The sequence below is a fragment of the Neovison vison genome, chromosome 4 (assembly GCF_020171115.1).
Source record: "Neovison vison isolate M4711 chromosome 4, ASM_NN_V1, whole genome shotgun sequence".
Lineage (NCBI taxonomy): Eukaryota > Metazoa > Chordata > Mammalia > Carnivora > Mustelidae > Neogale > Neogale vison.
In genome coordinates, this window is record NC_058094.1 from 198,801,503 (window position 1) to 198,825,518 (window position 24,016).

The 24,016-nt window shown below is 42.8% G+C and overlaps 1 protein-coding gene and 1 non-coding gene across 9 annotated transcripts in view; both read left to right on the plus strand.

Moving 5' to 3' along the window:
- The window catches only part of ST7 (suppression of tumorigenicity 7), a 241,948-nt gene extending 218,648 nt beyond the window's left edge, over positions 1 to 23,300 (plus strand). For 6 of the 8 annotated variants that reach the window (XM_044246427.1, XM_044246429.1, XM_044246434.1 and 3 more), the window contains 4 exons: positions 2,402 to 2,552; positions 11,996 to 12,088; positions 14,727 to 14,866; positions 15,720 to 17,653. In XM_044246427.1, the coding sequence (XP_044102362.1) occupies positions 2,402 to 2,552; positions 11,996 to 12,088; positions 14,727 to 14,866; positions 15,720 to 15,839 (504 nt within the window). In that variant the 3' untranslated portion in view covers positions 15,840 to 17,653. Of the gene's footprint in view, positions 1 to 2,401; positions 2,553 to 11,995; positions 12,089 to 14,726; positions 14,867 to 15,719; positions 17,654 to 22,954 lie in introns of those variants that run through there. The other 2 variants (XM_044246428.1, XM_044246430.1) reach the window with 1 other exon arrangement.
- Positions 1,627 to 1,767, plus strand: LOC122905647. The gene has a single exon (XR_006384378.1). It is a non-coding gene; the product is annotated as a U4 spliceosomal RNA (small nuclear RNA).
- Positions 23,301 to 24,016: the final 716 nt, after the last annotated feature.

Below are 24,016 nucleotides of genomic sequence, written 5' to 3' on the forward strand. Positions count from 1 at the left end.
AATGCAGGTCTATTATTTCTATTCTATTACAATTATAAAATAAGTAATTTTCTACCCCCCCCACACACATTTTCTCTGCCCCACCCCCTCTGTTTCAAGTCGATCCACAAATGTGGACCTTCCCACTTCTTCTCGGGGCCCCTATTCCTGAAGGTTCCTTAGCCAAGAGAAGAGTTCTTTTACAGATGCTTAATGAAATGACTTCGAAAGACTTTCCTAGTCATAGAGATAAAAGGAATGGTAGTTTATACTTTTCTTTCAGCTACCATCTTATTCTCAGGGACTTGAAGAAGTCTCTATATCCTGGGATACATACACTAATGGTTTCCATGTTTAGTTGTTTCAGAGTTTATACAGCATGTTCTTTCTTTAAAAATTGACTATTTGATAGGCAGCGTAGCTATAAATCATTGTTAGAAACTCAAAAATAAAGTCTTACTCTAGGGCTCTTATTAGGCTAGAAAATTTCCCTTTACTTTGTTCTCCTGATGATTATTAAGAGTAACCAAATGATCTTTCTTCTCTTACTCTGGAACAATTAATGCAATTTATAGCACTTTACAGGGTATATGTCTTTCCCATGACTCATTGCCTTGGAGTCTTTTAAGATCATCATGGGTGGTGGCAACATGGTATATTAGCTTCAGTTAAGGTAACAAGATCGTAAGAGGATAGTCAAATATCTCTGAACATAAAACTCACCCTTATATTTATATTATAGTTGCTATTCATTATAAATGTGGTGCTGGTTAGATTACTAGGTAACTCAAAGTTATAATTTTTCCCAAAAGATTTTTGTTCTGCACTGTTCTGAAACAAGGAGGAGGAGGAAGGCAGTGACTTGTAGAATTTGAAAAGGCATGTGAACAAAAAGATCTTTTGGAACTCATACTTGAGGAGTTTCCATCAAAGTAATCAACAGCTTTCATGGAACAGCCTGGAAAGAGGCCTTCCCATGGAGATCTTTCTCTCCAAGGAGGGCCCTCTGTTCCCACCCTCCCACCCCCTCCCCGGCAAGGGTGATGACTGTATCACTCTTCTCTGCTGCACTCTGGATGGGCTCTCTTACTTTTTTGAGCCCTGAGGCTCAGAGATTTTTTTCAAATAACAGAGCCAGAGTGAAGAAAGTTTCATTCGCTGAACCAAGAGGCCAGAGTGTGTCCTCCTGGTTCCTGCCAGGTGTGCGTATCCTGAGAACAGATGTGTCAACAGGAGAGGAAGCTTAAAGGCAACTGCACTCATAGTGCCCAAAACACATAAATCCACAGTGCGATAACAGAGCGCTGAGAGGTATACCATGATCTCCATTTGGTAAAGCAGGAGTCGTCCATTCTTCTTCCTCCCTCGTCGATTCTACTGATAGATAAATCTTCAGGCAGTTGTTTCTAACATCACAACTGTTGACCATCTCTTCCCATATCACTTCCTTCTGCCGTATTTGTCCCATTTTCATGAAACACATCCCTCTATCATCTGCTGATCTCCATTTTAAAGGAGATGCATGGGTTTTTGTGATGGTGGTTGGTGGTAATGGTGTATATGGATGTGTGGGTGAGGAGTGACGCCCAGGGAGAAGCCAGAAAGCAAAAAGAAGTTAACATTTGCAAATATAAAATACCACCCTAAAGCTTTGCGCAGTGGCAGTATCATAGCCAATGAGGTTTATCCGAGGTGTGATTATTGCTAATTGAAAATACCACCCTAAATTTGCTTCCCTTTCTATTCTGTAGTAAACACTAAAGAATCCATTCTGGCCCTGTGCTCCCATCTCCTTTGTAGAAGATAGGAATGAAGAGTCATAAGCTGAGGATCCTTCAGTCTTTGGGAAAGGATCTTAAAAAACAGTATAGTTTGGGGTCTGTACTACTGCCCCTCACCCCCCCCATCTTCCTGTCCTCAGGCTGCCACGCCTCCTTCCTCCAGCATCTGAACAGCTAGGGGTGGCTCTTTTCACTGGACTAGGTCCTTCTTGGTACATCTGTATAGAAAAAAATAGTGAGTCTCAAGTCTCTCTAGTATAGTGGGTTTAGTCCTATGACTTCTTAACCTTCACGTGTTCATTTTATGTATTTTCGTTTCTGGCTACAAAATTACACCAACTTACTGTGTCTTCTAATTTTCCGTTTTGCTGTTTGAGTCTATATGTATCGTTGACTAAAGTATCTAACTCTGAAAGCCTCTGATCATCACCTTAGGAAACCTAGTTCAAGCCTAACTATCTGTTAGCAAACTTTGGGTTGCTGGATATTTTAGTAATTGCCTTCAAACATACTAACAAGGTTGCAGGTTTGATGAAATGCTAATGAGTGGTGGCTTTAGGGAAATCAGCCGCTCTATTCTCAATATTGAATTCCAAATTACTGTGTTTTAATGCATCTGTCTCCTGCCTTTTTTATTTCAGTACCTACTAGAAATGAAAAGCTTAATCCTCCCCCCAGAACATATCCTGAAGCGAGGGGACAGTGAAGCAATAGCATATGCGTTCTTTCATCTGGCACACTGGAAGAGGGTGGAAGGGGCTTTGAATCTTTTGCATTGTACGTGGGAAGGCAGTAAGTAATTTTCTTTCTTTGAAACTTTTTTTTAAGAGCATGAAAAGATGCTAAAACTGTTTTTATACTGAGTGTTCATGATGAATAATGATGATTTGCATATCTATAGCTCTACTTCCCTGCAATATTCCATCACTGAGAGATGATGGTTAATTACTGAGATTCTTCAGTTCCCCAGTGGTGGTGATTGTTACTGTGATGATGCCATCTCTGTTCCTCAAAAAAGGAAGTTTAAACAATGGACGGTATGAATCTGGACTGTTCTGGCAGAGGAGAACTGGAAAACCCTCTTTGGACACCGAGCACCCCCTCAGCTTCATGGGAATCTTTGACAGGGGGTTTGGCCAACCACTTTTTGGTGGCCTTTCTGGGAGGATTGGCTGATAAGCCACAGTTATCCTCCACTGGAACTAGGTTGGCCAAACAAATGAGCAGCAGTTTTCCTTGAGAATAAGAGCAGTGACCACAGGACCCTAGTGTTTGGTGGCAGCTGTAGCATTCGTGTATTAATGGATAATGCCTATTCCATAGCTGTAGGGATAATCAGGCTGAGCATGTGCAAGGTACTGTCATTCTGTGTAAGGAGAAAAGACTTCAGTTTCAGGTGAGACATGCTCCCTGTCCTGGAGAAGCATCTCGTCTAGTTGGGAGGAGTAACCAGCATGACGCAGCTGCCCAGTGATTTTTCAGAAGGGAAAGGTCAGTGAGGTGCTGCAGACTCGGGTAACCTTACGGATCATAGGAGATTTGAACCAAGCCTTGAAGAACTAGGACAGTGTCATAAGCAAGGACACTGTGCTAAGTGGAGGGACTGCTTAGAAGAATGTAAATTGAGGGGAAAGGCCCAAGACTACAGATTATTGGACAATATGTGCATTAACACACTGTCATTAGTTAAGCAAAACAAGTACAACATGTAGTGTGGGGTGTTTTTTCCCCTTCTCATAGAGAAACAAAACAACTATTAGTCTTCTGATAATTTTTTCTTAGTTCACCCCTCCTCTGATCAACCTCACAAAGGAATGTCTTTTTAATCCCTGTCACTGTGTTTATCTTTGCTGCTTCCATTTTCATTTTGATAATCTTCTGCTCTTCCCTTTTCCTGCCCTTCCCAAACCCAGCAGGAATCCAAATGGATGCAGGAAGTTGGGGGGGGGCAGCCAAATGGAATGGGGTAAAAGTAAGTTGAGAGAGATGGGACTCAAGTTGATTGAAAGCTTTTTGTTTAGTTTGGAAACTATTTTTTTAGAGAATTTCTAATGAGTTTACTTAAATAATTTACTATTTATAATTTGAGGGGTGTTAACTTAGTTGATGCTTCCACTCCCACGCCATTATGTGTAATAAGCTACTCCCGGTGCCCACATTGTACTCAGGGCATGTGTGGGTGTGTGTAAAGTCCCCCACTGACTTGGTTTATTGTTGCATTTAAGGTGTTCTACCCAAAAAAGACAAAAGGATTTTTATTTAAACACAAGAAAAAGATCAAAGCCCAGCAAGATCGAGCATGAGAGGCCTCACCTAGGTTTAGTTGTAGGAAAAAAAATTACATGGAAAGGGTGGGAGGTTGGGGTACCAGGTGGTGGGTATTATAGAGGGCACGGCTTGCATGGAGCACTGGGTGTGGTGAAAAAATAATGAATACTGTTTTTCTGAAAATAAATAAATTGGAAAAAAAACAGAAACAAAAACAAAAACAAAAGAAAAAAAAATTACATGGATAGATTGGCTCACCAAATAAAGATATATTTATAGATTAGCATTTTAAAAACCTAACAAAAGAAGCTTTTGTCATCAATCAGCTGGATCTGATTGATAAGAAAGTTACAGTTAGGGGTGCCTGGGTAGCTCAGTGGGTTAAGCCGCTGCCTTCGGCTCAGGTCATGATCTCAGGGTCCTGAGATCGAGTCCCGCATCGGGCTGTCTGCTCAGCAGGGAGCCTGCTACCCTTCCTCTCTCTCTGCCTGCTTCTCTGCCTACTTGTGATCTCTCTGTCAAATAAATAAATAAAATCTTTAAAAAAAAAAAAGAAAGTTACAGTTATATGGAAAGGAACAAAACGGGGAAGCAAGAAGTGATAGAGACACGGTGTTAGAAATGGCATAACCATAAAAAAAATTCCATGAGGAATAATAACTAGAAATTTTATTTGGAAATTAGTTACCCATATAATTAGATACCAGTGGAGGGGATGGGGGGATGCCCTGGACCAACTGGGAAGGACCATGGGATTTGGACAAATGTGAAGTGACATCGTGAACTCATTCATCTAGCAGCGTGGTGATGTTGGGGGAATATAATTAATTACCTCAGATTAGATGGGCAGAATACTCTTTAGAATGAAGAGAGGGGGTGAATTTTTAGACATAAACCAGTACAGCAAGGCAGTCAGGGACCTCAAAGAAAAGGAAATTCTGCATTTGATCCTTACAGATAAATAGAAAGCACCCCAAATTTTGAAAAGAAAGCTGTACCTCAGTTCTGGACAGGAACTGTGAGAATGCTCATTAAGCACCAAGCACCTTGGAGAGTGCATGTATAAGGGGGTAATATACGGAGGGTTTGCATGTCTGTCATTCCATGTACTCTTCCTGACAATGTTCTGAGTTAGACAGGAGAGAGGTGGTCGCCTCTGTTGTTTAGGAGAGGAAGGGTCATTGAGACGAGCACCTGGTTGCAAGTTTTGCCACCACTGTTGGTACAGCCAAGATGTAAACTCTAGTTCCCTTTCTCTTGCCTCTTCTTTTCTATAATACCAGCTATTTAGACCTTTCCTGAATAGATTAAGCATAAGAAGATCGGTTATCTCTAAAACATTTGTTTGGAAGCCTTCAATTTATACTACTACTCATAGGCTCGGGTGTACTTATTCCTCTTACAGTGTTTAGAAAGATAATCTTTCTAAAATTATATTTTTGATGGTGAATGTTGACTTAAACATTTTAAATACAGAATGGGCCGTTTTATAAAAAATAAGTAAATTCTACATATAAACAAAGGAAAGACTGGAAATAAATACATCTTTAAGTAGATTTTAAGAGATTTTTTTTCCCTCATGTTTGTATTTTTCAAATTTTCTCAACAAGCATACGTAGTTTTCTACAAGCACAAATATGTATGTGTATATATGCATAAATGTATATATATATATAAATGATGTTTCAGTACAAAGTTTTATAACTTTTTAAAACAAAGCTATAAATCTCTCGTGCAATTTAGAAGAATTACCACTCAAACTTCAAACAGTCACATGCAATCTTTTGACATCTCTTCTAGACCTGTGTCCATTCTAAGTTGAATGGAGGCATCAGAGTTTGGATTTTAAATCAGAAGACTTGGATTACAATTCTGACTTGGCTATTGAAGTGGTACTGACTTAACTTACCTGGCTTTTGAACACTGTGAATCGCTGATGATACTGAATGCCAGTGCCCCACCCCAGATTGTCCGGCTTCAAGGCGGTTTCCTTGAGGTAGCTACAGTGGGTGAAGGGTGCCTTCTCCCTTCAGAGGTGCCCTGACAGCCTGTGCCTGAGCGCAACAGACTGCACTTCCTCCAGTGTACCACGTGATGGCGCCTTTTGACATTGCCAGCCTCCTAGTTTAGGTTTTGTCCTTTATTATCTTTTTTTGTTCTTTCTGAAATTTAAGGCCATTTCCCAACTCCCTTCCAACTTCCTCTTTTCATTAGAAAGGAAATTCAGGGAGGAAGGTAACAGTACCTAATTTCACCGGTTCCTATGTTAAAAATTAATATTCTTTTAGTTAATTGATCTTTTGGAGATCAAAAGTGTTGGTTTAGGAGTGGGGATATAGATATATTTTTCTTTGCTTTTTAATGAGTTTATTATGTTGGAGCGTTAGTCATCTTGTGGAATTAAGTGAGTCTCCCACCAATCAGGCTGAAATAATTCACATATTTGATAAAACCCCATAGTCCAGCTGATGCATGGCAGAGATTGTTTGGGTTTGAAACATATGGTGGCTAAAAAAAAAAAAAAAAATTGAGTCCTCAACCACAAATACATCAGCATTTCAAAGGTTTCTAAAATGTTTGATTCATCACTGTCCCAGCCTCTGAAATTGCACAATATGTTCCTCAAAGTCAAGATAATCAAGAAAGGGGAAAAGTTTTAACTTACAAGATTTAAAAATACATTCCTTAGTTCGTTATACAGCTGCCACCTTATCTGAATTACACTTATTTTAAACACTGTAGGTTCTGGTTATCCTCACACACACACACAAACACACACATTACTGCAAGTATGAGTTGAATATACAAAACCTATATAAATGAGCAATCTCATTTGTACTGAGTCTATTTACAACAGCGTTGCGCCTTGTGGGACTCTATTTTAAGTGGCACATCTTCTGTTTTACCTATATTAAATACTGATGTGGCCTCCTCTCCCTCCTACCTCGATCTTTTCAAGGCTCGTTTTGGCTATATTTATTTTATAAAGCAGGGTAGTCTGCTGACCGCAGCTGTGAACTTCAAGGTTTAATTTTCTAGTTCTATATATCAGAAGACAAGTATGCCATGGGGTAAATCACTTAGCCTTTCTTTGTTTCCATTTTTTTCCACCTGACCAAGTAAGACTCTTTATTTTCTTTTTGGAGATTTTTTTCCCCAAAGAATTCACTAAATAATGTATAAGATTTGAAGGTGGTGTTTTTTGGGGGGGACTAAGACAGAGTATTTCCTTTGAGAGGAGAAAACGGCCCATTGTTGGAGCATAGGATGAAATTCCGATTCTAATTTATTCTCTTTGAACCTGATGGTAAATGTTACTTGCTGTAAGATGTAGTCCTTCGGGCATTTCCACTAACCAGACCTTTCCTCTGAAGGGCTGGCACCTTTTGCACTGCTAAAGAGAGATTCCCCCACCCCTCACCCCATAGTTCCAATGCTAAATTTTATAATTTGGGAGAGGGCAATGGTCTGCTAAATTTCCCGGTCGAAGCTAACTTACACTAAAAGCCAGTCTCCAGGTCTCGTGCAGCGCCTCCCCATCTTCTGCCTGGTGGAGCCAGCTTGTCCCTTCCCTTTGTTCTGCCATGGTGACTCACCATAATTTGGATCCACTTGAGTTTTTAAAAGGGAAACTCTGTCTCTTTCTGATTGTGCATTAATTCACATATTCCTTTATTCAGTGAGCACATATTGAGTCCCTCCTTGGTATCAAGCATTATGTTGGAGATACAGGATGAATAGGACTCTGAAATGCTTTGAGAGAAATGTTAATGTGTGTGTGTGTGTGTGTGTGTGTGTGTACACGCATACATCTGTTCATGTGTGCTCACCTATGTGTATTTTAACACACGCATCTATGTAATATGTAGTGTGCATCCAAGCAATACTGTCATGGAGGTAGGAACAGAGTGTTAGAGGGTCGAGGCTTGTCAACAAGTTAGTGAATCTGCTGTAAAACTCTAGAATTTCTCTTCAGAATTGGAATGGTACATCAATGAGCCAAAGGGAAGTGATCTTTCCCAAGACCACAGAACAAATAGTGAAAGAGTACAGATCAGTACCTTGGGCTTTTGATTTGAGAATTTTATATGATTGTGTGCAAATGCCTCATGAAGATCAAATAGCCTTTATGGCCAGTTACCTACTTTAGAGTCAAGGGTGAAATTGTAAAATTTGTATTTTAATGATAATTTTCTGTTCTGTTGTTTGCACCTCTAGTTATTTATAAATAAGCAGCATTTTTACTTATAAGCAAGAACATGACCTGATCGAGGGAGCCGGAACTACGGGTTTAGTAGAAAAGGAATATAGAGGGAAAACTGACTTTTATTGAGCCATCAGTCCCCATGTTTAGACACCTTTGCCACACGTGGTCTCTTTAAGGTTCTCAGGGTCTATAGTATTCTCATTTTTAAGACAAAGAGACTGGACAAAGACTAATGACCCATCCAGTCATCTAGTTTTCAGCCGGTCAAGTTCAGGTCGTTGTTAGCTATCGCCTCCATGGCTCCTCCGTTAGATACACACAGCACAGGGGTGCTACCTCAGGGAGATCATTCACACAGATTTTCAGGATTCTTGGACCATCTGTTTCCTGCCATAAGCTGTGAGCTCCCATCAATGCAGGGACAACGTGTAGCTCACTCTTCTGTCCCTGGTGCCTGAGGAAGGCACTCGCAGTTTGATGATGTAGCACTGGGATTCAAATGCACTTCTTGCTGTTACTATCTATCTATACACAGTTCCCCGGGATTCTCTTTGAAAAGGCAACATAGACAAAATATCAGATATTATCTTCTATCCTTGCTATTAATGGGTAGGCTGAGAGGTCATTAGAAATCGCTGGGAAAATCGGAAATTGGTTTATTCCTGTGTCCGTCCTTCTGTCCCTGTTTTCGTTCTCTTGACGTTTTCTCCAGTATTAGTTTAGGATCTCTAGGGAGCCCAGCACTGACAGGTGTGGAGCCTAGAAAATGTGTCTGGTCAGGGAGAGAGGATGCCAGTGTAATGCCTCAGGCTTTACTCCGGGGCCCCATGTGGTCATTAACCAACTCCTGGTTTCATTTTACCTCTTCCTCACCAGCGCAACAGAAGTCAAGGTAAGGGAGGTGAGGGCACCCAGAGAAAAAGGCAGAAACACTGCTAGTGTCCCATGCATTCACATGGAGCAGCCCAGCTTTTTTGTTTTGTTTTTCACCAAATACATTGTATATTTTTAATTCCTCTGAAATGTATGTTCTTCCAGACAAAGATTTCTAGGAGATCTGTAGTCATTCATGAAATAGATAAAATTAATAAAATAGATGCCTTTTTTTCCATTCTCATTTGCACTGTCAAATCAGTGTGTTCCTACTTGCACTTGCAAAATTTCTGGACATTCAGCTAAAGCTGTGAAGTTCTTGTGGAGTGGTTGCATGTCTTTTCAGTGACAGGGATCAGGAGGTGGGAGGTGAAGCTGGCAAGTGCCTCTTCCTGCTCTCTCCAGCCCTCCACTGCTTATCTCCCACCCCCTGGTCCCTGCACAGCAGGGTGGGTAAAGGATAGAATTGCAAACAGAAATTGTATTTGCTTTTGTTTATTGAAGCCAAAAAGCTTAATCTTATTTTATGAACTCAATGTAAATGACAACTGACACAAGAAAGAGATTTTAAGAGGATTGTAAGCATCTCTACAGTCATGGAGGTTGCCTTGGGGGGCTGGGGAGAACGGTGCAGGAAGACCTGTGTGTGTGTGTGTGTGTGTGTGTGTTTAAGTTGTATATAATCACTGTCTCCACCCTCTCCAAAAAGACCAGAACTGATTAGAAGAGAAAAACTAACTTGGTGCATGGAGTTCTGTATGCGTGCCAAATACTGCTGCAAAAAAGATTTGGCATCTGAGTGAAAAGACACCAACCAAGCATTTGATTTCTATGGTTGAACACTCTCAAGATCTTGCTCTCCTATATTTCATTTAAAAAATTGCTCCCCGAAGTGCAAACTGACTTCAATTTTGAATAAAATGTAGCATTCAAATTTATAGCCACTTTGAAAACTGAGGGTTTATTTAGATCATGTGAACCTGAACAGATTCTTAATTACAGCAGCCCTGTTGCACATAGAGAATCTGGGTTACCAAAAAAAAAAAAAAAAAAAAAAAAAAGGAACACACACACACACACACACACACAACAAAACTTCCACATAGGTTTTCCCACATTTTTGGGATGCTTTCATAGCAGCCTTCATTTATGGGAAATGGTATTAAAATCCTGACATATTGCAGTTTAAATTTAAACACACTGCTTCCCAGAAGAGATTTTAGTGTATCCTATAAAGGCACTAAAAGGGGTTTTGTGGGGAGGGGGGGTTGTTATGTAATTTCTTCCCCCTTGTCTTGCAAACCTCTCCAGAGATACTGGTTCCTTCAGTGATCTTTGTGCATTAACAACCTGTGCTGAGAACACCCCTTGCTCTTGTTGTAGCAGCGGGCAAAAGTCATCTTTGTTTGCATGAAAGAAAAGTCTGATTGAACTAGGGTGAGCCTTTCATTTTAAGAAGAGTTAAAGTCTGGGGTGTTTTTAATGTTTTAATCTCTGTTTAAGAGGTTTCTGTTACAAGAGGAAAATTGATAACATTTTTACCTCAGCAAACTGCCAGCAAACTGGCTCTGCTCTAATCCCGCGTTTATAGTGATTTATATTCTCCATGGCAATGTGCTGTAACCTCAGAGTGATACCACTGTGGTGTGGATTGACTGCATTCCAAATGCTGGAATCACATACATAATGTTTTTACTTTTAAATAATATTCAGACACCAGAATAAATACCATATGTGCACTGATGCTGGTTACAATGGAACCTTGTCATTTCTTGTGAGGGAGAACATTCTTTGTTTCTGATTCCTGTTTGAAATAAGTATGCAGAAGATAAATGTGTACATTGACGGCATTTTGAGAAGGCACGGGTGATTCCCCAGCTGAGGATGTAGCTCTGATTCCTTGAAATACAGCATTTAAGACTGAAGAGATTGTGTGCCCGCCCCCTCCCTTGACACACACACCAAGGCAAGGATTGTTACCTGACTTTGCCAGTGTAGGGTGCGGTTTTTCTGTTTTCTATCTACAGCATGCTGTAGCTATAGGACATCTGTCGAAGGAAAATTACTCTGAACACTGCGTTCAGAGCAACGGTGAGACTAACATGCTCCTCACATCATAATGGGGAGTAACACCCGTGATAACGCAGAGGGATGGATGGATTGGAAAACCATAATTCAGCGTGACATTGTTTGTCATTGTTTGAAGTCACAAAAGTGGAATTTAGTTGGTCTGACATCATCAATTTGCAGATAATAAACTTCTCTGGATCCATTTCTTCCCCCACGTGATATTAAAGATTGAAAAGTTTCACATAAAGTTTGGAAATACCTCCCGAGTCATGCATTTTTAGATTTTGTTTTGTTTTGTTTTGTTTTTGTCCATCTTGGTTGGAATTCTCATCCACCTAGACTTACTTTTTCTAAATAGACATGGTAGAATGCCTTTCATATTTGTACATCTGTAACAGGCTTCAGCAAGTCAGTCCACATTTGCTTCTTGGGGAAGCATTTCAGTCCAGGTTTGTGTTGTTAACATCAGTTGAGCTATATTGAGTTCGTGCTCGTGACATTGTAATAATACTTCATGGATGAGGAAATCCTGGGCATTGAACCGATGGCTTCCCTATTCCTCTGCACCCCCTCCCCACCCAGTTTTGTGAGGTTTGCCCAGAATATATAGTGTGAGATTAATGCATGAGTCATACATCATAATGTGTCTCTGACAGTTTATCTGGCACATAACTCACAGTTTGGGTAAGTCTCGCATCCTTGCTGGGATTCACTTGTAGAAGTGCTTACCATTATAAAAATGCTCTAAAGCCCCTTTTTGGAATTGAGACATTATGAGACAAATATTGACCTCTAACATATTGTCTTTCATTTTCAGCTTTTCGGATGATCCCTTATCCCTTGGAAAAAGGGCATCTATTTTATCCGTACCCAATCTGTACAGAAACAGCAGACCGAGAGCTGCTTCCGTGTAAGTCCAACTTCTGTATCCCTCTCTTCATGTCTGAACCCGGGGATGGGGAGAGGTGGGAATGATAAATGTTTGTAGCATTCTTTGTCTTTTATGACTCTTCTCCCAAAGCCTGCCCTTGTTTGATAGCATGTGCATATTAAAGTGAGTTACGTGATTGGGTGTGCCATCCTGCTGCTCCAGGTCTCCGCAGAGTCATCAAAGGGAAAGACCCTGGAGCCCTGACATTTATATGCGGAGGCATCCTGCGCTGGTTGGCCCGAGCGCAGTGGCCACTAGTTTGGGGTGGATGTTCATGGACTGCTCCATTGCGCAGGGTTCTGGCTGAATGGCGCAGCCGATCCAATGCGGTCTGCACAGACTGGAGTGTGAAGTGGGGGCGCTGCCTTCAGAGGGGGCTGCAGATGAGTCAGGGATGGGAGGGCAGCAGCAGGACGCTGACTTCATTGCCAGAGGCAGAGCTGTGGGGCAGGGCGGGCGTGATCTCCGTGATGACGCAGTGCTCTGGGCCACAGGGATTCCCTGGGAGCGTCCCATGGTTGCATGTCCTGAGCTGGTGTGGCACGTGCAGAGCATAGGTGTGGCCTCGGCGCTGTATGCAGCAGCAAGAGGGGGGCCCTGCCTTCGAGAACCTTCTGAGCTAGCAGTCTGATGGCCCATGCCACGTGTGGAAAGCATGATTCAGTTTACTGTAATACAACATTGTTTTGATAAGTCCTGCTGAATAGATTTATCAAATCATACTGTGTGCAGGGATCTTGCCCACGCTCCTCATGTGGCCCCTGCTTAGGACATATTTTTCTCCCTCAGATAATAAGCTCCAAATTTTGGCTGCTCTCTCTTCCTTGTCCCCTCTCCTGCCGCCTCCTCCCTTTGAGAGGCCCCCTTAAATCCTCTCTCCTAGTCCCAGGGAATAGGGTAAGTCTGGAGCCCTGGGTGCACAGCGTTACTGAGCCCATCCAAATCTCCTGCATGGTGGGTCTCGGTGCAGCAGGAATTACTGTCTCAGACTGAAGCAGCAGGAGTCTATTTCCTATTTGTTACCTAGGGATCTGGGAGAGCTCAGGGATGTGTTGTTCCTTGCCCGAGTTTTATTGTGAAAAAGGGTCTGGTGCCTCACACTACATTAGATTTGATTTCAGAAATTCCTGGTATGGACCCACACTTTACCTTTGGACTCCCCCTTCAGGGAGATCCTTGTTAAACTTTCTGTTTCTGGTAAGAAAGACCGTTTTCTGAAAAGCACTGTTTTAAGATGTTTTAATTGAGTCCCATTAAGTTTCCATGGGGATAGATTGACTATTAGAACAAGATTACAGCTCTCAAAAGAAACTTTATAGGAATAATCTCTGTAAACCTGAAATTGAAAATTATGACTCTCATTTACTTAATTGAATGCAGTGGTCCAAAATCTGATCTTCCCTCACAATCTTTCAGGGGTTGGGCATTGACAGCCAGGATGGTGTGGATACAAAGAGGGCCCCCTGTTTGGAATGCACTCCACATTTGGTACAGTCAGAGTCCCCTTGTTGGACATTAGGGGCCGAGTGTGCTTCTACCCCTCCTTTGAATCCCAGCAGGTAGCTGCTGGGATTTAAGTGTGCAAGCTTGTCTCTGCTTGGTCCCTCCCGGCTCCCTCCCCGCCCTGTCTCAGGCCCAGTGGATTTTTGTTTAGGGCTGTAAGTAATGGGAGCTGAACGGTCGAGGAAAGCCTTTAGAGCTTGGATTTCCTGAAGAAAATGTAGTACTTGGATCCTTTTGGTTCGAGAGGGAGCACTGCTCCCAGGCAGTTTCACAGCCCGGGTGGCCGCTGGGGCCGGTTTCTCTGCGCGGGCCAGCCCCAGCTCCCCCAGTAAGCATCCCACTGCCCGGGGGGCTCCAGCCGTCCAGTGAGCAGGAAGCAGGGAGTCCTCTCTCTGGGCTTTGGTTCCACCTGCTTTTTGGTTTCCCCAAACCCAACACTGGAAACATTAAAGTTATAAAAGGTGCCCTAAAGGGCACCAGTTATTTACTTTTTGCTGATGGTGGAAGTATATTTATCATCAGGAGTCTCCTACAGTGGTGTCAGGTGGCCCCCACGGCCTTGATCTCCAGCCTTTGCAGATTGACTTGGCCAGCGTGTGAGGTCCTTGCTGAATGTCTGTCAGGGGGGCTCCCTCCGCCAACATACTCAGAGCGGGCCAGGAAAAAATACAAGATAAACGAATGAGGCCTCATGATAATGATTAAAAAAATTACAGGAAGGTCAAAATCTAGAGAATTTTCCCCCAGTATATTTAATTCTGGATTTATCGGGTTTTGTCCAATGAACATGTATTTTATAATGGGAATAAGGTTTTTGTTCTATTTGTGTTTTCTTTTGAGAAAGCAGGATTATGTATTAGGCAGAGATGGTATTCCTTTTCCCCCACAAATGCGTAATGTCCTCAGATGGGCCCTGTCACCGGGACCTCGGGAGAAGCTGAGAGGCATGCCAGAGGCCAGCCCAGAGAGTGGCACTGGTTCTTTCAGGTGCCTCGGCCTTGGCGTTTCTGAGAGGCTTTAGCCACAGCTCTGAAGAGTCCATCCCACAGAGAGAAATGCCCCGAGAAGGCGTTTCACTTGGGTGCTCATACTTCCCCCTGGATCCTTTCCACAGCTTTCCATGAAGTCTCAGTTTACCCGAAGAAGGAGCTTCCCTTCTTCATTCTCTTCACTGCCGGACTGTGTTCCTTCACAGCCATGCTGGCCCTCCTGACACATCAGTTCCCGGAGCTTATGGGGGTCTTCGCAAAAGCTGTGAGTATTTGCCAAGAGGGAGCCTGAGGCCAGGGGCAAGGGAAGCCAAGGGAAAGAGCGTGAGAGGAACGAAGCAGCGTCCTGTAGGAAAGGATATGCCTGTATTGATCATTTGCTCACTGTTTAATTTTCATTTTCGTCGGTGGAATCAGAAAGTTGAAGGCCAATGAAAAAGTGTAGGTTTTTTGTTAATGCATGCCGTGCCTCATTTCATACACACACACATCACACACAAAAATCCCAGAATTCAAAAAAGCATGAAGTCTAAAAGGATTAAATTTAATAATTAAGGGAATCCTAGCACATGAAAAATGTGTGGGAAGTTATTCTGTTTTCTGTAAGTTGAATAACATTATTTCTAATTTTTAGATATTGTGGGTCTTTCCTTTAATAAAGGTGAGATTTACATTTTCAAAGACTTAAATAAAAAGTATTTTAATGGCTTCAAACTTTGGCTTGTTTGGGGAATGAACTAGAGTGTGTGAAGAGTGTGTGAAGGGCTTGTAGTTAAGAAGTATATTAAGAACTTATATGAAGAAGTATACAGACCTGACATTTAGAATATGGGAATCCAGTGAGAGCCTTTAAGGAGGGTAGAGGAGAGGAGCTTTGATAAGAAAAACTGTCTGCATTGACAAGTGACAAGCAGAACCAGTTTCCTTGTTGAAAACCGACCGTTTTACCTACACCTGCAAAGAGGCTAACTACTGATTTTGCCACAGATGAGTTTCAAATAGAAGGAACAAGGGAAAGAGTGTTATTTGTTTCCATGGAACTCCATTCTGATTTCAAGGCGAGTGGAGTCAGAAAGGATGATTTCTAACTTGGCTGGGTTGATTTAATCCCTTTCCAGATGATTGACATTTTCTGCTCGGCAGAGCTCAGGGACTGGAATTGCCAGAGTATTTTCATGCGTGTTGAAGATGAACTGGAAATCCCACCGGCACCTCAATCTCAACATTTCCAAAACTGAACTCATCACCCTCCTTCCCCCACCACCCAAAGCACCCCTCCTGTATTCCTGACCTCTGCCATGGCACTGCCATCCATACGGTTACTCAAGCCAGAAACGGAGCAGCCCTCCCGAGCTCCTCTCCCTCACTCCCCACATCCCACCTGTCTCGGCCTCCACAGTGTGTCGGGTCTAACCTCCTAAGCCACTGGGCATTCAGTAAATGTAATTCACCTCTTCTTCCCCTCTTTCTCTCCCCATGGCCCCTCTCTCTTAGTTTAGGTCTTGTTTTTCATGCTTGTACTCCTCTGCAAGAGTCTTAACTGGTCTCCTGGCTTCCAGGTTCATCCCTTGCCAGGCCTTTGCTCACACTGACATAAGAATGATCCTCCCAAATTGCAAGTCTGAGCATGGCGCTTCCCTGCTTGAATTTCTCCAGAGGTTTCCCACCAATTTCAGGATAAAGCCTCAGCTCTTTAGCATGGTATGCAAGGTCCTTTATGATCTAGCCTTGCTTGCCTCTTCAGCCTCATCTCTCCCAACTCTTGCACAGACTCTTTTAGTCCGTAGTGAATTACTCACCACTCCCAGATGCACAGGGTCTTATACAGCCCAGTGCCTTTGCACATGCTGTTTGCTCTGCATGGAATGCCCTTCCCCATCACCACCCCAGCTTGTCCACTCTACTAACTTCTCTTAATTCTTTTATACTCAGCTTTCTTTCTGAGCTTCTCCTAAGCTGAATTAGAGTTCTCTCCTCTTTTATCCCATAGTATTCCATGAATACCTATATTATCACATTTATTGTACTAAAATTGTTGAAAACTTGTCTGTCCCCCATTTAGAATGTGAGCTCCTTGAGAGCAGGGCTGTGTCTTCCTCATCTCTGTATCCCCAAAGCTTTGCACAGTGCCTTGCACATAGTAGGTTTTCAATAAATGATTCTTAAATAAATAAATGGTAGTGGTTTCTGCAGAAAGAATCAATGTAAAAATCAGATATAGTTTAGCATTTCTCCTCTTCTTTTGTAATTATGATCATGGACTCTTAGAGTTGAAAGGGACCTTAAACAAATTGCCTTCAACAGTAAGGTGATAGAGGTCATCTAGACTCTTCTTGAATACTCTCAGTGATGGGGAACTCACCTACTTAACATCAAAGCCCATTTCATTGTTGGATCACTTAGCAATTTTCTTTACACAATGAAATCTGCCTCCCTCCTATATGCACCTGTTGTTCCTGTTCTGCCCTCCAACACTATACTCAGTAAGTCTCTTCCTTCTTGCAAATTCCCATGACAGCTAGTATATTCACAGCCACCTCCAACCTCTAACTGATTAATGGTAGAACATCTCAAATTTCCTTAAGTCTTCTGTATATACCATGATTTTTAAACCCAGGATCCCCCATGCTGGATGCTCCCTAGTTTAGGGACCTCTGCTATTCATTATTATACCCTCGAGCCAGCCTCTGAGTAAAAATAGTTGCCAAAATTCTGAGTAGACTAGAGTTTAACTTAGTAAAACATAAAACAGGAATATATTTACAACATTAGACAATTCTTCTTCCTTTCAATGTTCCTCTCAAACATTTTTTAAAGCATTTTTTTGTCCAAATATGTCATTTTCCCAGTACTCTGCATTAAACAAGCAAATAGCACTTTGTGGGAGTTTTGGATGAGAACAGACCCTTACTGTACATAAAATTCATTTGGCCCCACCCCCAGAAATTCAGAATCTTGAGTGTTAGCACCCAGAGGTCTGTGTTTCTTTCTTTCTTTCTTTTTAAGATTTTATTTATTTATTTGACAGACAGAGATCACAGGTAGGCAGAGAGGCAGGCAGAGAGAGAGAGAGAGAGAGAGAGAGAGAGAGAACAGGCTCCCCACCGAGCAGAGAGTCCGATGCTGGGCTTGATCCCAGGACCCTGGGATCATGACCTGAGCTGAAGGCAGAAGATTTAATCCAATGAGCCACCCAGGTGCCCCACAAGTCTGTGTTTCTATCAAGGATTCCAGCAAGTTCTGAGGCTGGGGGTTGAGGGCTGGCTTTGCTGCTGAGAACACTGGTCTGGAGCAAGCTGAGCATTTGAACAGCCACTTGCCAGGATGTGGTGCACGGCCGGAGCTGCTGACGTGATCACTTTCCAGCCATCGAGGTTTCCCCGGGCTGCACTGTGCAAGCGTCTAGGGGGCTTCTGAGTGACTTGTGGCTGCCTGCCTTCCCCCTGGAGGGCTGCTGACTTCAGCGGCCTGGGGTGCCACCTGGACTTCTGAGTGTTTAGGCGATTCGGGGCTGCTGGAGCCGAGACCACCACCTGGAACGGAAGGATGAATTGCCCGATTGGGTATTCTCTAGAAAAGGCTCCACTGCCTCCAGAATTTCAGAGAGATGTGTTCATTATGGATCACTTACTGTTTCCAAAGCTTTGGTTCTGAGTCTAGATCAGCTGATTGAACAAGATACCGATCTCTCTTAGAGCCCCTCACAGCTTATGCTCTGCCAGGGTGTGGTTGTTCGGTCAGCCACTCGTCATTGCCAAACAGAGTAGAGATGAATTGGCTTTCAAACCTCTGTCTGGAAGATCACATTCATCTTGCCCTTCCTAAAGGTGTAGCAGTTTTGAAACGTCTCAATAGCCTTCGCAGGGAGGGAAGATGGATGGCCTGGAGGAGACAGGCCCCATCCCTCTCCTGCCCACCCTGTCCCCAGAGTCTTCCCCAAGTTTTCACCCCGTCACTGCGGCAGGCCTTCCAAGAAGCCCCTGCAGGTCATCACCGCCACCCGACAGGCTGCCCGAAGCCATCTGCAGCGTGTGAAAATGCCTTTCTCAGGCCTCTTGGAGATAATGGCCCTGGGATAATGACATGTCTGAGATGCAGAGAGATTGCAAGGCTGCCCCCCAGGCCGCAGGCCGCTGGGGAACTCTCCAGTGTGCTTATATGTTGATCTGCAGCCTTAAGGAAGCCCACAGCCAACCGGGAGCCATTAGGAACTAGTAAAATGAGCAGCTTCAACTGGCTTTCCCCTCACTAATCTAATCTACCTCAATGGCTTAAGACTAACTCTTCCTAGAATGTTTGGTTACCAAGATAAGGTTGCTCATATAAAGAAGTTATCGTTCCAAACCCAGCCCCTCACAGAATGTGGGAAGGTCAGCATTCTGACCCAGTCGGCTTTGAAGGGCTCTGTCTTTCCTCCTCTGATCTCTCTCCTCCACGGAGACTGAGCCCCTGACTTCTGACTCTCGTCTTCACTTATAGGCCTTGACCTCTTTGAAGTCTGATATTGATTACAGTGAAATGTCAATTGTCTGATTGCAATAGGGCACCTGGAACTTATTCAGATAAGCAGAGGCATTTTGAATGTTAATGAAGCATGTTGGGAGCCATGACCTTCTTCTAAATAATGGTGTTTTAGGAAAAGGAGGACCAGGTGATTGAAGTGTCACTCTCTCTATTTTATTAGTCTAGTTGCCTTTTCTCACCCTAAGACACTGATTGAATCACAGTGCATCTTGGACCGTGTGTCTCTGCCCTCTTGACAGAAGTTATGGACATTGAGATAGATGAGCTGTTCCCTGGCTGCCTGGGGTTGCTCATTCAGACTTCACTTTTCAGGCAATAAATTTCCCAAGTCTGTAAATGAAACTGCTGTTTCTCTGTGCATTGGTTGAGTCTCTGGCCAAAAAGTATTGACTGATTTTTAAACACGTAAAGAAGCATAAATGAATATCCTATTCAAGGCGTGTTCCACCAAACTTTTTTTTAATCCCTCCTGGTGAAAGCCACTAACCTTTATCTGGTTACTGAATGAGGGGGCTTATCAGCTTCAGATGTCTCATGGCTTTGTCTGCTTCTTCCCTGTGGGTGAGGGATGAGGAAGAAGGTGCAGAGAAAGGTGCCGAGGAGGAAGGTAGCTGACTAATAAAAGGCACACGTCTCAGGTCGGGTGCTAGAGAGAATTAGGACCTTAGGGAAAGTTTCTGGGGATACTTTTCTCAATGCTCCCAAGGACAGAACATTCTAGATGTGAGGGCAAAGCGTACATCGTCGCATGTACGGGAGGTGTCAGGGACTTCCTTCTCTTGTGGAACCTTTTTTGAGGAGGGCATGAAGTCCATGGAGTCAAGGCCTGCTGTGACTTGTGGGACAGTATGGGATGGGGGACAACTGCAGACATCAAACAGGGCTGGAGACTCCCCTCTTGATTTTCAGAGACCTTGCTTTTGTTATTTTTATGCAAGTCAGATCAGTGCCCCAAACAAGCAAACGGGCCTTATTTTGAGCCAACTTTGTAAGGACCTCTCCATTCATTCTGCTTCTCAAACTGAGGCTCCCTGATGTCCCCACGTGCAGTGAGTGAAATTGCCCAGAATACAGACTTGAAGCGATGCCTTTCCTCTAAGTGCAGTGGATCAGGCTAGTACTTCAGGAGTTCCTTACCCGCTCTTTCACAACTTTAGTGGTGCCAAAGCTGTTTCAGGTCACGTCTTTAGGATATAATAACTTCACCAGCAATACCACCTTGTTTAATGAGCCCCATCTGTCAACCCCTGTCTGAATCTCTGATTTATCCAGAATATCATAGCACCGAGTTCCTCTTTATTGAACGAGTATTATAGGCAAATGCTGTGTTTTATGGAGCCTTAGTGGTCTCTGAATTACAAACAAACAAAATCTCATAACTAGGATTTTATTATTTTTATTATTTTACTTTTTACAGTCTTTATTTATTTATTTGACAGAGAGTGAGAGAGGGAACATAAGCAGGGAGAATGGGAGAGGGAGAAGCAGGCTTCCCACTGAGCAGGGAGTCTGATGCAGGGCTGGATCCCAGGACCCGGGATCATGACCTGAGCCGAAGGCAGACATTTAACAACTGAGCCACCCAGGTGCCCCTCATAACTAGGATTTTATTAAACAAGTAAACAATCTTCTCATAACTAGGATTTTATAAAATCTCTCATAAGCAACTTGGGCAGTAGTTATTCATTCCTGGGTGATAAGGTGAGCATCCCATGTGGTTCTGTGCACATAACAAAGGACAGTTTCAGAAAGTTTCCAGAAATTGCCACATATCTAACACCCACTTGATGAAAGAGCCATCCATTTGCTCAAGTACTAACATGGCTACCTATTTCCTAATTCCAAACCCAACTTGGCCTTCGGGGTCCTCCCCAGAGTGCCTCTGGTCACTTTTGAACTATTAACTATTCTAGCTAAGCTGAATTATTTACTGCCTTCAGATCATACCAGTACTTTCCCATTTCAGTTCCAGCTGTGAGCCTGGAGGGCTCACCTGCTCATATTTCTTTCCTTACCATCCTTACCCCATCTATATGTTTGGATACCCTAACCACCCACTGTGGTCTATTTCACTTGCCTCATCTTAAGTTTTTCTTGATCCTTTCAACAGAATGGATTTTCTTCATTTTCTGAACCCTCCTGGTGTTTTCCTTGGCCTTCTATTTTCCATTCTATGATGGTCTATCTGGTATCATTATTTTGCTGTGTGGAAGGTCTTAGTGGTCATCTATCCCTTCCCCTTGGGCTTTGAGCTTCCTGACAGTGGGAGTTTTGTTCTAGACTCCTTTAGATCTCATCCAACACTGAGGCGCCTTACAGAGTAAATATATTTAATTGATGTAAAAGATACAACATGCTTTGTAAAGATTCCAAATCTTATACTATCTTGAGTTTCCTTGACACTAATGTCACACTTAATGGTCCAGCTATAATGTGTCACAGAACTTACAATTAGTATTCTACTGTGTTTTTTTTTTTTAAGATTTTTATTTATTTGACAGATAGAGCAAGCACTTGCATGCACGAGCAGGTGGAGGGGCAAAGGGAGACAGGAGCCTGATAATGTGGGGCTCAATCCCCTGACCCTGGGATCATGACCTGAGCTGGAGGCAGATGCTCAACCGATTGAGCCACTCAGGTGCCCCAGTATTCTACTGGTCCTTAAAAACAACAAGGAAGGAAAGATTCTGAGAAACCTGCCTACCATACCCCTTGAATATCTGAAATCCATAGAGCATATGGAGGAACCTGTTTTAACTTTATTAAATGCCCTACTACTTTGACCTCAGAACCATGTTTCTCCCTCTGCATATATATTTACATACTACACTCTACTTCTCTGGGAAATCCTTGGTGGTGTAGACAGTGTTTTGCTGAGGACAAGGGACTAGGACAAGAGACTCCACAATGTAAGAACCGGGTATTGAACCCTAGCAAGATAATATTTTGGTTCTGAACAGAGAGAGAGGAAACTACCCAAACACCTGTCTCTCCTGCGGAGCTCTGTAAGGGGACCTCTCCTGCCAGATGCTGGGTGGTTTGTGGAATGAAGCTAATTCTTCACAAGGACATAATCAGAACAAATTTGAGATTATGTTAAATGAGTCTCAGGCGAGGTACTTGGCTTTCTTAAAAGGCACAGTTAATGAGCATTTTTCTCTACTTGAAAAGCAGAAAGGAGTTTAGAAACCAAATGAAAGAGATTCCAAAGATGATCTCAGAGCAGCCCTTCTTCAACAAAGACATGTCATTCATGGACTGGCAAGTTTGCTGTCCTCCCCCAGGCTCCCATGATGCACTCCACTAAACAGGTAGTTCAGAAGTGAGCATGGATGACAGAGGTGTTTGGGAAACAATAGGATCCCAAAGCAATTCACAACCATATAATGAACTTGACTTTTTAAAATTGACATTTCCCCTTTAAGTGGGTTTTATACCCAGCTAGGCAGGCAGGTGGTCTGAAGTGTCACAGTCTACGTGTCTACTTCTGTCTACTTGTCACCCAACTGTCAGTCCCTCTTGATGGCACTAGTCATCTGCATGCACAGCCAGCAGATCCTGAAGACAGATCTGAAGGCCTGGGAATGGTGGACCAGCCATCAGGAGTGAAGGGGGCAGTCCGCAGACACTCCCCCTTATCTCTCACAGCAGGGGTGGGTGATGGGGCTGGAATGTAGGTGCGATCATCAACCTGTGTTTCCTATAACATAAATATAAAATTATAGCCTTTGAGACTTTCATAATGCCAAGACTTGTAGGTTGGAGAGGTTCATTTTACAGTCCTGAATGAGATCTCTCCTGACTTGGTGCCTTTCTGGTTTCTTTACAGTTCCTCAGCACTTTGTTTGCCCCCTTAAACTTTGTCATGGAGAAAGTGGAAAGCATCCTCCCATCCAGCCTGTGGCACCAGCTGACACGGATCTAGGGAAGCCCACCCGTCCTTCCACTCACCTCATCCAGTGGGCTGCCACCATCTCTTCGTGCCAACTCCTCGTGGACCGCAAGAAAGCATGACTTTGAAAAAGGGAAGCCATTCCGAGATTTTAAATTGTTCATGGACTGTCTGTTCCATATTAAAAGCTGTTTTTGTTGTACAAAATTCATTGATGTTAAGTTCTATTATATTTTGCCTTCAGAAAAGAAAAAAAATCAAAAATAAACTTTTGTGTATTGCAGCAACCAGTGTGTCTTCTTATGTCTTCCAACCTTAAAAGTGTTGGTGTCCCAAATAAACCTATGGGTTTACATTTAACTTACTAAGGACCCAGGCCGGGTTTCTTTGCCCCACAATGGTTTTCTTTGCTAATGGAAAATCATCTCAGCAGGGCCTTAAAACCTGTACAGTTGGTGGTTTGGAACATGGAATGTCTTTGGCTCAAAAGTGCCATCTTTTTCAGCCCCCTAGGCCAAAGGCACAGAAGCAGCTTCCACAAAGAATGACAGAAAGTATGAATGAAAAAAAAAAAATGTATGTGCTGTGAGAAGTTGTTCCAGTTCAGAGACTCTACTCATTGAATAGTTTGGTTTTGCTTTATGAAAACTTGTTGTGAGAAGAAAACTTTTGATGAGAACCTACAGACACAACAGTCTTTTGTAGAACCTGACCACTTCTCAACATTGCCATTTTTAAAATGTTCTCTAATAGGGATACTTTTTAGAAAGTCATTATTATATCCTGATGCTTAAATGTAAGTGTTCTTTAAGTATTTTCATGATCTGAACCAGAATGGTCATTTGTCCTTACCACCTTTGAAAGTCTACGATTCACACCTGCCGACCATCTGGCTTTACTTAAGCAAAAGAAGAAAAATAAATAACGTTGAATCCTCTATCTGAAGTGAAAAGTAGCTCTATTTAAAATCTCAATTCAGTGCTTCAAAAGGGGACTCCT